At 35.3% G+C, this 13545-nt stretch overlaps 2 protein-coding genes across 2 annotated transcripts; one reads left to right on the top strand and one right to left on the bottom strand.

Moving 5' to 3' along the window:
- The first annotated feature begins 12 nt into the window (after positions 1-12).
- On the top strand, positions 13-3558 carry LOC110599682. Its single transcript, XM_021736208.2, has 9 exons — positions 13-208; positions 391-518; positions 775-847; positions 1554-1636; positions 1923-1961; positions 2800-2870; positions 2937-3051; positions 3140-3265; positions 3405-3558. Exons 1-8 carry the CDS (start codon positions 163-165, stop codon positions 3212-3214), a joined length of 630 nt encoding a protein of 209 aa, XP_021591900.1. The 5' UTR covers positions 13-162; the 3' UTR covers positions 3215-3265; positions 3405-3558.
- Positions 3559-4321: 763 nt separating this feature from the next.
- LOC110599678 (beta-glucuronosyltransferase GlcAT14B) lies at positions 4322-11475 on the bottom strand. Its single transcript, XM_021736203.2, has 4 exons — positions 10670-11475; positions 9864-9939; positions 9612-9727; positions 4322-5123 (listed from the first exon to the last, which is right to left on the bottom strand). The coding sequence occupies exons 1-4, from the start codon at positions 11244-11246 to the stop codon at positions 4606-4608; spliced, it is 1287 nt and encodes a 428-aa protein (XP_021591895.1). The 5' UTR covers positions 11247-11475; the 3' UTR covers positions 4322-4605.
- Positions 11476-13545: the final 2070 nt, after the last annotated feature.

The following is a 13545-nucleotide window of genomic DNA, read 5'->3' as shown; positions in this document are numbered from 1 at the left end:
TTCTAGTGATATTACTTAAATACCCTCCTTCTTCTCCGCGTGACGCCTGCAGTTCACAAGGGCATTAATGTCAATAAATCATCTGGCACCAAATTTGCAGAAAGCCGGAATCTTTTTCTCATAAACAAAGAACTTGTTGCTGGAGAAATTGAAAGCAGGAAGATGGCTTGTGCTTTGTTATCCACTGCTTGCTTTCTCCCTTCACAAAGTAAGCACTTTCAAGATTTAGCAAGAAACTGTTTTGGGTTCTCTTTTTCTTGGTTTCATAAGATTCCTTGTTTATGTCATGTAAGAATGCAGTGGAAAACGATGCTGCATCCGGCTATTCTCATAAGCTGTTTGTTTTCCTGTTTATACTGCTTGTGAATGTTTTATTTTTGTTTTTTGCAGATAAGGAAGTAACTGGACTTGCAGTGAATTTGAAGAGTTTTTTCCATGGCAAAGTGATTCATAACAAAAGTTTCTTGAGGAAGGAAACTAGTAGAATCAATGGAGGCCATGTTGCTATTGTTTCGTTGGTTTGTAATTATTTACCTTGCTATATTTACTTAATTTCATTTCTGGTGCTTATATTAATCACAATACCATATACATATCTTGTTTTGGATAAGTCAGATTATTGGTAAAGCTTGTCTTGGCCAACATAAAATTGTCTTGTGTAATTTGATTGATTTGGACATGTATAGGTTCTTAGGGATGACTAGATTAATGGGTTTGCATCTATTTAATGTAGTCCTTGAATTTATTTTGCATGATTATTTTCTTTCTGCACAGCTTGGAAGGAGAGTACAGAAGAGGGAGACAGTTATTCCCGATCCAGATTACAGGATACCAGTTGTCTTGCTCGGTTTGTAATATAAAATTCTGTTTCATTTATGTCATGTTGATTGGAATGTGGTAAAGCTTTCCTTGCACTGTTTTTAGAGAGCAGCAAAATGAAACTGAACTGGTAACTGTACAACAATACAATTTGAGGTATCTGCTAAAATGGTCACTGTAAATAGCATTTTATGCTATTAAACTACAACACTACAGCATTTCATGTGTTATCTGCTAAAATACGTATCTGCACACACCTGGATGCTGTGCTCCTTGCTTGGATTAGAATTTTATTTAACCGTGTCCACAAAATGCATATCAAAACATGTCTTTATGCTCATTTCTGATTTATGCAACCAAACTCAATGCATGAAAAAAGTTAAAGATTATAATACAAAATTAACAAATTCAGACCAGCGCTTCTCTCTTCCTGTGTGTGTATAAAAATTCTAAAGAACCCATCCCCAACACAAGCATTAGAAAAAACTTTCTCTTCTTGACTATTCTTCTTGGATATAGGATTTCTTTCGCTGGTGCACCATATCCATGAGAAATTAGCTTCCAACTTTTTGCATTATTTATAATATTATGTTCTCCTTTAGAAAAAGATGTATAGCAATCAATAGCATCTATTAAAAAATCCTAACTTTCGTTATTTAATGTGGATCCTGCTTTGGTGGTTGGCTGGCTGCTGTATGCTCTTCCTTCTCTGAACATGATTTCTGTTGAAGCAGGTTTAGCTGGTGGATTAACTTATACAAATAATCTGGCACCAGCTGTACCTGTTGGTCTCCTTGGATTGCTCCTTTTATTTCAGGTAATTATAAACCAAAATGAGTTGCCTAACGAGTGGAGATCATAATTTTCACTTTTTTACACCTGCCAGTTATTTTAGGCTTTCTTCCTCTGTGAGACGGTGGTTTCCTGCATACTATTTAGATTTGTTCTTCTCATTAATAATGAAATAATAAGAAATTCCTTTGCAGACAATCTTTCTACTAACGTTTTCCCTTATGTTTTGTTGAATAAACTATTATGTGTTGACACTCAGTACATCTGGTTCTTTTTATGCAACTAGCTAATACTTTGTTTCTCTTTTCCAGACAACAAGAGTGAGATTTGTTTTTGACGATGAGGCTCTGGTTAGTTCTCTCATTTTATGAATTGTGTTCATTCTATGAGAACTACTAGGCGGATAAAATTTTATTCTCATTTATATAGTAATTTTTCAGCATATTTTCCTCAGACTTGTGCATTTGTTTAGATGTTAGCATGAACTTTAGCTTGAAAAACCAAACTTCTTTTGATGATTCTGTTGGATAGGTTCTGCCAACTGAACTATTCTAGAATACATCTACTTTGTTGGCTTTGCACTGGACCTTCACTGGAATTTTTGTCTGGTTGGATCACTCTAAAATTTAGGAGAAACGTGTTCTTAGATTTGCATGCGGATTGCATATCAATGCTACTGTTATGACAATTCAGAAAATCAATGTGCTATGATATCTGGAATCCTTTTCTAGCAAAGTAATGTGTTAATTTGAGATCCAGTGCACTCGGTTTTTCCATTGTCATTGATGGTTTTTAAAGGAATTAACTGATACTCTGTCTTTTTCCCCCAGCTGCACTTGATTCGCAAAGGATGGGAGTAGCCCACCTCAAACATTGGACTGAAAAAAACTATTAGTTTTTAGCCTTATTTTTTAACAGGGAGAATATGCTTGTCAACTAGTTTAGTTTGTATAGTCTTTCTAGTGGTTGAGACTCTGGAACAACAATTTTAATGAAGCTTACTACATTTCACTTTCTATGTTAATTGTTCTCATTCTCACTGTAATTTTTGCTCACTCTGAAGTCGAGTCATCATCCCAATGGAATCTTATTTTGGACTCTAGCAATTATGACATGCAAATTGCATCTCTTTCTGTTTTCCGAAAAACTTCATTTTGCTTCATGAGCATATGCTATTTGTGGTCATAGGAGGTCAAAGTAGGAGACCAGCTTGAGGAATCAGGCGAAAATGTATTTGTGGGTGGAAAAAATCGTTGGAAGTAAGTGCTTTCTTTGCTCCATCCAAATTCTATGAATAACCACTGACATAATTATTTTTGCTACAGGTTTTCAACATTTGTGAATTGGGAACTATGGTGGCCAAATTTTCCTATCCTGGTTTACTTTAAAGAGACTCAAACGAAACCTGAAGGACAAGTGCACTTCTTCCCAGTAATTTTTGTAAGTACTAGCTTGTTTGACTTGGGTTGTTATTTGTTAGCTGTTTTCCTTCAACTAAAATTCTTTCTGTTTTTCTTCTTCTGAATAGAATGGGAAGCAACTCTATGATGTAATGGTGGAGAGAGCTGGCCCCTCTAAAAACAGTGGCCCAAAACAATCCTAAAAGCTTGAGCTTTGTAGGCAGAATTCTCCAGCAATCCATCTGTTTAGTGAGGTATATTGCTTTTTCTTTTCTGGGATCTAATAGTTGAAGCTTCTTTTGTTGTTTTTATTTAAAGTATGCTGCAAAAAATATTTGTATAGGCTGCTGGATTGATGCAAGTTCTCTTTCTCATCTATTGATTTTCATGCAGGGTAAAACAAGTTTCTACTGATTGATTGAAGCAGCATCGTGTAGATATTATCACATAGTTTACAAATCCATATCTTCTATATGTTGATGCATTATAAAATTCAGGAGCAGTTTTAGCCAGTGCAATGATCAATTCAAATATATTTTAGTTGCTACATCAATTCTCATATTGTAACATCCTACAATGTTCAACCAATATCATTTGTATTCAATCGATTTACAGAAAAAAAAAAAAACATTAATTCCCTAAGAAAAAAGAAATAAATCACTTGTATACTATGCCCGCAAGATCCTCACAGCTCACTCAGCATCGGTCCCTGCGACAGCTCCAGCCCGGCACACGCCGGTCCAGTCCAGCCCAGCGCATCTCCAACTCAGCCCAGCGCCTGGCCCATGCGTGATTCAGCTGTCTGGATCGTGTCTACCTACATGCCCCAGGTTGTCTCCGTGCCTTCCTCTCTTGGCATGCTCCACCTTCTCCCTTGATGGTGATCTCTTCGGCAACTCGGTTAGTACTTCGAAACTCCCTCGGCTTACTTCTTCCAAGCACACCTTGAATGGCATTGGTGGAAACTTTTACTTCTACAAGGTAACATATAATTTAATTATTCACACAATACTCTGGAATTAGGGATGGTTCGAGTACATGATTTAACTGAATTTGAATACAATAAATTTGGATAGTATATGATCGGATTTGAATTCTCTCCAAGACCAAATGATGAAAGGTGTGAGGTTTGAATATTCTCGCTCCAAAAGGAGGGAGTAATCTCAACCTTTTTGAATTGGTGTTTCTACATTTCGTTACTATAATCTATACTAAATTCACCCTTTTTTCAGTTTTGGCATCATGATTTTTTCTATCCTTCAAAATGATCACATAAAGATCAAGGAATACATTACAATGCATCAAATTAATTGATGAAAGCACTGAATGGCAGACATTTATTAGAATTGATAAAAGCAAAAGTGGCTGCCATTTTATAAATGCTGTAAAATGGGATAATACACTCTATCTACAGGTGGCCTATCCAGCTATTTTCAGCTACAAAAATATGTGTATAACATATGCTTTTAGACAGGGCGTAGTTTCCTTCACCCATTTGTTCCTTGTTATTTCTCCCATTAGAATCATCCGTTACCAGTGGAAAGGATCCATCAATCTGCAACGTTGTTTCCCTTTACATCAGATAATGACAAAGTCAGATGCAGTGAGTTGAGTGAAAATCTTCTGCAGATAGAAGATTGGTGATCAGACGCTTGAACCTTTGAGCACCAGGACCAGGCTTAAGTTTAGTGGTGTTTGTTTTGATATTATCTGGGATAGTCCCATTTGCATCTCCTTCATTGCTGAACCACCCACCTGGTACAAACCCATCAGCAACACGACCCAAAATCTCAGAATCAATCTTGTCAAGAACCGGGTCGTTCTTGCCAAATTTCCTTGCAAATGGGGCATTGCTGTCAACCATCCTCTGGTAGTCATCAACAGTGAGAAAATGTGGGTGTTGCTTTGGAGGGTTGTCCCAAGATATGAAGTGAAGATCGTGGTTGACAGTCGTGTTCTTGAACTCCTCGGCGTTGCAGATAACTGTGTGGAAATACCCCTCAGGAGAAGAAAGGAAGTTCGCGTAATACATGAGGACTATCCTTGGGAGGTTGTCCCAACCCCATAGGCAATATTCCATAAAAGGTCGAGAAAGCATCATCCAAGCAGAACCTGAGGAAATTCATCATCAGATACATAGTTAAACTCAAGAGTATAGGAACAATCCTATGTTTAATTTATTTGTTAGTGTCGGAAATATGGTCGGGTGTCAAGACAGGAGAACTTGACCAAGCAAAAAATTCAAAGAACAATATAAGGGGAAAAAAAACTGATAAAAAATGTTGATAAGATCAATGCTCTGCCATTAGAAGAAAGAAGTGGGCAAAAAAACTTTCCAAAAGAAAATTCCTCCATTAAAGTATCCCTTTGCAGAAAAAGAAGATAGTAAAATGGTGTTTTCTCCTTCTATAACCACACTAAAAATCCTAGAACGGGACTTGACTTATCGAGAATTTCTGCTTCATATCATTATCCATTTGGTTAGAGATTATTATTCATCTTGAGCTAGGATTTTTTTGAAGTACGATGCAGCAAAACTCAGTAACACTAAAAATTCCGACAATGAAAAAGAATAGTATTAAAATCACTATTTCCATAGAAGATAGCTGAACTCAGTATCCAATTTTAAATTTGTTTCTGTTACAGTAAGACGAGTAGATCCTGACAACTTATTTCCTACTAAGCAATTATGATATCCATTCTCTGGTTACTAAGTTGCTTAATATGGCAAAGAACTCTACCCTTTCCAAGTAAATGATTTGAAGGAGCACATCACAGCGGAGCTTCTGTGCCTCATCCAGCATTTTGTATAATTCAGATGCTGCAATGCGTTCATATTTTATAACAAAAAACCTGTAGTAGGAAGTCTCCAGCAACAGATTCTAACACATCAAACTGAGCTTTTGCAACACAATACAAGCTTGCACCAAGAAGAATGTGTTAGCAAATAATGCAAGTTAGTTTTTTTGTAAGTTAATTATCCTATTTTCAAGAGTTGTGTAGTTAGTGGTTTAGTCATGTTTTTACTGGTTAAGCCATATTCTTAGTAGTTAACCCGGTACAATTGTTCCAAAATTTATCAAATTAGATTTCTCTCGTTTCAATGGTCAAGAAGATTCATTAGAATAGCTAAGCAGGTGTGAGCACTTGTTTTAACACCAATAGACCTCTAAAGAAGAAAAATTCAGTATGGCTTCTTTTCATTTGGAAGGTACAACTTAATTCTAGTTCTTGCAGTTAATGCAATATTTTCTTAACTTGACTTGGGAAGAGTTCAACACCAATGCAATCTCCGTTTTGGACCACCAATTAATAGTAACAAATTAGGAGAGCTAGCAAAATTAAAACAAAAAGGAACGGTTGCAAGAATATATCGCTGTGGAAGTGGAACTTCACCAAACAACAGACCGCCATGAGCATGTCAAGACTCTATGAACGGAAAAATTGGTCCACATGTGCCGCAAGTCCTTCAACCAATCATTCATCTCAACAAAGCAAAAGATACCGAACAATTAAGCACTTGAATTGTGATGAGATGGAGGAACGATGACGAAAAAGACTTTACTTTCACTGCGATGAACCTTTTGTTCGAGGACATTATTGCAAGAAATTATTATGGTTAGATTTAGCATATGATGACCCGAGAGATGTCACAACGTACTAACTGTTGGCTGAATAGTTCCCAAAATTTTCCTGAGTTTGTGCTTAAGGACAAGCACACAGTGAAGAAGGGAGAAATGTTAACAAATAATGCAAGTTAGTTTTTTGCAAGTTAGTTATCTTATTTTCAAGCGCCGTGTAGTTAGTGGTTTAGCCATGTTCTTAGTAGTCAAACCATATTCTTAGTGATTAACTCATGAAACATGATGTACACAGTTAGTTTTTGCTTTTCCTTAATGGTAGAAGGGTGATCCTCCATATTGTTTAAGGTTCCCTACTTTTAGGAGATGATTATGTCTCCCTCTTATATTTAAGTGCAACAATTCAATAAAAGAAGAATGAGAAAATTTTTCAAAGTTTTTTAGTACTTCAGCTCAATAAATTTTCAGGTTCTCCCTAAGGAGCATGTTCCATTGCAATCATAGATTGCAAAAAGAATATTTTGTCCGAAAAAATTCTAACAACGGACCTATAACTCGAAGGACCCTGACAGAATGTAATATGTTCCTACACATCTTATCTACTATAAAAATGAACTGAGGCATGATTTTAAGCCTACTAGATTACTCCGTAACACCTCCTCTATGATTCTGATTCAAATTCAAACCTCTTAATGAGAAGGATTCCATACAATTCAACAATACTTTAATCTAGATTACCAGGTATATATTCTTCTAATAGCTGGAGCTGAGATGTGAGTGTAATGCTCTGAATCTCTAAAATAAGAAACTTAAACAGATTGAGGTGTTTGTTGTTTTTCTCTTGATATCTCTCCAACAAGTTGCGCCTACAGAATATCACTGGTCAGGCATTTCTTATATACAAGAGCTCTAGTGCCTAAGAGGTAGTTAAGAGCGTAAGAGGAAGAATAGAGCTGTAACAGAAATGAGAAGAGTGATTCTCGGAAATGGTTATTTTAGCTATAATACCTGTATAAATTCAGTCATAAGGACTGACATGAGTGTGTTGAGAAAAAATATGAACAATAAAATCTCTCTCTCTATTTCCGATCCTATTCTCACCATATTTTCCCTATTTCTTTTCATGTTCCTCTTCTCAACCTGAAGCATAACTATTCAAGATCAAGAACACTAAATTCACAGCTTCCCCAAATTCCAGGTTTATTCCTTCTGTTATTTTCACTATTCTTCTTCTTCTTCTTCTTCCTTTCTTCTTGGAATCCAGATTTCTTCTGCTCTTCTTCCTATTGTCCTCGTTTCTTTCTTAAAATTCTTCTTTCTATACTCTTTTCTTGGTTATTTCTCGAGGATAAAACCCTGTTCTTAAAAGAAATTCCACTCTGGCTTCTGTTAATTGTCTCTATTTCTTTCTTACTCATTCTGTCCTAGCCCTTCAGCTATTTTCTCTTCCTTTTCTTCTTTGTTTCTTCTTTCTCGACAGTAAAAGCACTATTTAAAGTTTCCACCGACAAATTCCAAAATTTTTTTCAAGAAATAATTTCCCTACTTTCTTTCAAGTTCTTTCTTATTGCTTTTCATTCTTCTCAACTTCCTAATTCTCATAATTTCTATATTAGGGTTACAAAATCCTAAATATTTTCTCTCTATTCTCCTAAATCTCTCTTCCAGTCTTATTTCCCTTCCATCCATTTCTTTCTTTCTTTCGTTCTTTCCCAAACAGAGCAGGTCATGGAGGTGCAAAGTTGGGAACAAAAAATTGAAGAGAAAAAACTATCAATAAAAAAGTTAGAAAATATAAGCAATCAATGGGACGAAAATTGAAGAGAAAAAAATTAAATCAGAAATTGGAAAGATTTGACAGGTTGGTTCAACAGGAAACAGGTAAGGTGCAGAAGTCGATTCAAGCTTTAAAAACCAACCTCCGTGAATCAGAGAATTCTGAGAGTAGTGGCAGTGAGTTGGAATTACCAATTGAAGGGTTGAGGGGGGAGACGACATTCCAATGCTAAGGAGACTATTCTTCCATGAGACTATCCTGGTGGCAGTATATTTTGAGTTGAGATCAATATAATACACAGAGAATGAATTTGAAATTTGGAGGAGATATTGGAAGAAAATGCAATTTTTTTCAATAAAGGGTTCTTGCATTGCGAATGTTCTGAGTACAGTATCACCCCATTCTGGAAGCCCTTGCTGCAGCTGTTGTCTTCCAAATACATCTCGAAGATGCTGCGAAGATGCAGCAAAGATGCCGAGGGGGTATGTATTGATCTCTTTTGGTCTAGAATTACTGCAACTACTCATCACCAGCAAGTTCTACAAGGTCTTATTTAATAGACCAACCTGCCACCTGAAGTTGCCACTTGGGAAGACAAAACCTTCATTCAGGCTGAGTTCCAGATTTATTCATTCTTGAGGATAAGAATGCACTCATGGAAGGGAATTCTTACATATAAGAGGTCTATTGGTAGCTAGAGGTAGTTAAGAAGCGGTTAGGGGTGTTAGAGGAAGAACAGTGCTGTAACAGAAATGAGAAAAGAAGAGCAAACAATTGGCAAGAACAGTTATTTTAGCTACAGTACGTGTATAAATTCAGTCATTAAGGACTGGGATGGGTATGTGAAAAATAATAAGAAAACTAGAATCTCCTTCTCTCTATTACCAATCCTATTCCCACTATCGTATCCCTGTCTCTTTTCCTGTTCTTCTTCTCGACCTGAAGCATAACTGTTAAGGTATTAAGAACTGTACCAATATGATACCAAGAAAATGGAAAACAAAGAGAGTTCCCTGGTACGCATGAATCCCCTTAGTTCAAACCACAACAAATCTTTAGTAAGAAATACCAAATAGGCTGCAAAAGATGAAATCAAATTCATAAATAACCCCTACATCATTAAAATAGGACGATAAGCAAGGGACTATCATTCATCCTTGTGTGCTTAATTGCTAAATGGTTAGAATTGTGCTTTGGTTACATGGACATCAGTGACATTAATATATCAGTTCTTTCTCTTACCTGTAAACAGCTTATACGCTGTTGGCACGCTCCTTTTTTCTGACACCCAATAAACATCTGACTTTTGTAGGCTGTACAACCCTGGATCAATTATGACAGGCTTGGCCCTCTGATACCTATGGTGGACAAGAAAAATTTATCTCTTAGCATGATGTGTAACATAACATTGCAGATAAAACTACACATTTTTTTACTTGATATGCAGTAAAAACTGAAAAATAAGAATAAGATGAGAATAGTTGAATCACATACTCCTTCCAACCAATGTCACTGGTCTGCTCAATAAAATTAAGGTTTCTTGGAATTGTAGATAAAATATGAAGCAGATCTGCGACACAAAAATGAAAATTACCAATTACAACAACTAGAAATCAAACTGAGGCATGCAGACGCTTTATTTATTAAATAAAATAAAATTTTAATGAAAGAAGTGGATGCACAGCTAGAGAGATAGAACCAGCTGTTGAAGCAACAAATTAAATGCTGAGGGAAATAAATAAAATGGGTGAAAAATTAGAGAAGGTAAGTGATGTGGCATTTTATTAGTTAATTATAGTAGATTAGGATTTGGGCCACCATTATCACTGAAACAAAACAGACAGACAATTAGAACAAAATAGTATCTCTGAGCTAGGTTGGTGGCGCAAATACCAAATATGGAACTTGCTTAAAATGCTAACTAGTAACATACAACTGACGAACAGAATCAATCCAAAAGAAAACACAAAAAATGGAATTGCATTAATTCTGCAGGTAATTAGCAAAATTACTGGCACTGATAAATGCACAAACATGAAACATCTCAATGAAGAAAATACCCCTTTACTAAAAAAATGGAGACCATTTAAAAAAGGTTAGAAAAGGAAGGGGAAAACTTCAATTGTTCTTTTGAGTCAATTCAAAACTTTCTTACTTTATCTTCATCCAAAGTATCCAACGAACAAATACCCCATAAAAAAACAGAGAAATTTCCAGCTACCCGTTTTACGAATCAAACCATTAATTCCAAAATAAACAGGGGAATTAAAAAGCAACTGGTAATAAACCCAGAGGCATACCATCTTGAGTGAGCAAGGGATAATCGGAAGCACTCAAATTGATAAACCAATCCCAGTCCCCACCATCCTTTAACAAGATGGACGCTGCATGAAGGGTATTACTAACCATTGTAGGACCTCTATAAGTAACCAAATTAGACCTCACAATCACCCTCACATTCCCCACCTCCTTAAAAAGCTTCTGGCTTCTCACCCACCTCATGAGGTCCAACCTCTCCTCAGCAGCCGCCTCCAAGTCCAAATGGACCGCGTACTGATTCCTCGGATGATACAACGCTTTCAGCGTTCTCTTCACGCTCACTCCATCCCCTGCAGACCCAGATATCAAATACGCAAGACGAGGTATAGTTCTTTCTGAAACCACAGGCTTAGGCAACTTAGATTCCACAAATTGCGGAAACTGAGGGCGGAAATGGTCGATATTCCTATTCTGCCGGAGAAAGAGCAACTGGGTAGAAGTGGATGAAGAAGTGATCGTAATGAGAATCAAAAGGGTAGAGAATAAGAGAGAAAAGACAAACAAAAGCAACCATTTGCGCTTCTTCTGCAACTTATTGGCCGTGTTGCTGGTTTCCATGAACCCAAGAGAGGGTGCTATATTGTAGGAAAGTGAGGTGGGGATCTGTGTCCACCGCACCGGCGGTCACGGATTCCAATGAAAGGATGAAGAAATCAATGTGCTGGGTGGGGGAATAGAAGCACAGTGGTGCTAAGAAATGGCTTAAAATGGTTGGTGGGTCATGTGTGGAGAAAGAAAGAAATTGGACTACAATGGACTTTGACATGCTCACATTCCAACTGTATTTGATTTTTCAATTCACCTCCCCTGCCCGGAATTCGTTAATGAAGGGATCTGGAGAGAAAAGTAATTAACTTTATTTAAAAAAAATTTAAGCTTTTCTATTTTTTAATATCACTAAAGTAAAATTATAAAGGACCTTTTTAATTAATTATTAGAAAAACACTGAACCTTGCTCTGAATGATCGCTCTAGTTTTTCTTATAGCTTTACATTTTCTTATTAAATATTAATAAAAGATTAAAGTACTCTGATACGATAATTCTGATGACTAACTTTAAATTTATAATATTAAAATATATATCATGAAATTTTTTAAATTACCCTTTTTTTAGAGTTGCAGTTTTCCCTTCTTTAATTGTTTGAAAATATTGCAATTACACTGAATTTCAGGAGATTCTGTAGTAATATATGCCAAGTCAAGAGAAAAGCATATAGAAGATTTTAATATCAAACAAGCTATATATTTACTAGTTGAATGATGAACAGACTCCCAAAATTCAATCTCAGCTTTCCAAATAAGTCTTGGATATCAATATAGCTAATTATAATTAATAATTGATATAATTATTATTTTGTGAAATTATGTTTAATTGATTTTAATTTATTATACTACACATATAATAATTAAAAAATAATAATTTTAAATTGTCATGTATGTCCATAATTGTTTATTCTATAATAATAGATATATCTACTGGGTCTTGTGATTTGAAATTGTGATTTTAAATACTAGTTGATGTAAAAATTGGTGCGAAGGTTCTCCCAAATAGACTAAAATCAGTTCTGCATAAATAAGTTTTTGTTCAGGCCGACTCATTTACTACAATGCAATTATAGTATTTGAATTTATTCATTCCATGAAAAGTCGACCTCAAAGTCAGAAAAAGACTGTTGTGCTTAGAGTTGATATAAACAAAATATATGATAAGATCGGCTACAATCTACTTAGTGTAAGCCTCCAGTGGAAAGCTTGAAATGTAATGTGAATACCGTCATTCTTTCAGAACCGGAATGGAGTTCATTTGCTGGACTGATTAGTGATTAGAGATGATTTGGGTAGGTTTGTGAAGGCGGTCTCTGGCTTTGTTGAAGGTGTCTACCCTCCCCACGTTGCTTAAGCAGTAGGTTTATGTGAGGTTCTATCATGGATTAAACAGGGCAATTCGAGTAATATGATGTGGAAACAGATTGCCTCTAGCTCTTCTCTGCTATCATGAAGGAGTTTGATCAGTTTTCTGATTGGGCGCTTATTATTTCTGAAATTAGACAATTGTTAGAACAAATGCAATCTAAGTCATAAATACAGAAATTTAAGTTAAGGTTCTAATTTTATTTTTTCAATGACAACTTCAATTTCACTTAATTCATAAAAAATACTTATTTACATTTTTAAGTAAAAAAAATCACATGTACAACTGATTTGGGTTAGAAGGCAATGCATCGCTTAGCATGCACGGCTTGTTCTTTTTCTTCCTTTAATCAATAGGACGTGATTTCCCATGTATTGAAAATGTTGTGAACGCAGATTTACTTATTTAATAAAGCTCCATCTTCTATAAAAAATATATATATATTTTAAAAATTTGCTAAATATCTAAATTTAACTATTTATTTAATAGTTAAATCAAACAACTATTAAAATCATTTGGCAACACTAGTAAATCAGAAGAAAATAGTAAAATTTAAATATTTAATTTTTATATTATAAGATAAATATTTAATTTAATTTTTTTAAAATAAACATATCATTATCCATTGAAACTAATTCAGACAATGACTATAAATGGAAAAAAGTTGACAATCGATCTAAAGTCTAACTGCATTTCATTATTCCTTGAATGTTGCTTCTGATAGTACAATAATCCATGATCATCATTATTACCCATTGAAACTAAGACTGTGAATAACATGGAGTCATAAATTCAATCATTAATTAGCTTATGTGTTTTTTGCTTTTTGTTCATAGAAAATGGCTCTTCAAAATTTTCTGTCCTTAATTGAGACCTCTCAAGGGACAAAATTTCGTGTGATTGGGACCTCATCACAGCAATGTACACATCCTATCATTCTGTAAA

The sequence above is a fragment of the Manihot esculenta genome, chromosome 14 (assembly GCF_001659605.2).
Source record: "Manihot esculenta cultivar AM560-2 chromosome 14, M.esculenta_v8, whole genome shotgun sequence".
NCBI classification, from domain to species: Eukaryota; Viridiplantae; Streptophyta; class Magnoliopsida; order Malpighiales; family Euphorbiaceae; genus Manihot; species Manihot esculenta.
Note: the sequence above shows the minus strand (reverse complement) of the source record. Positions and strands in the feature narration are given on the sequence as shown.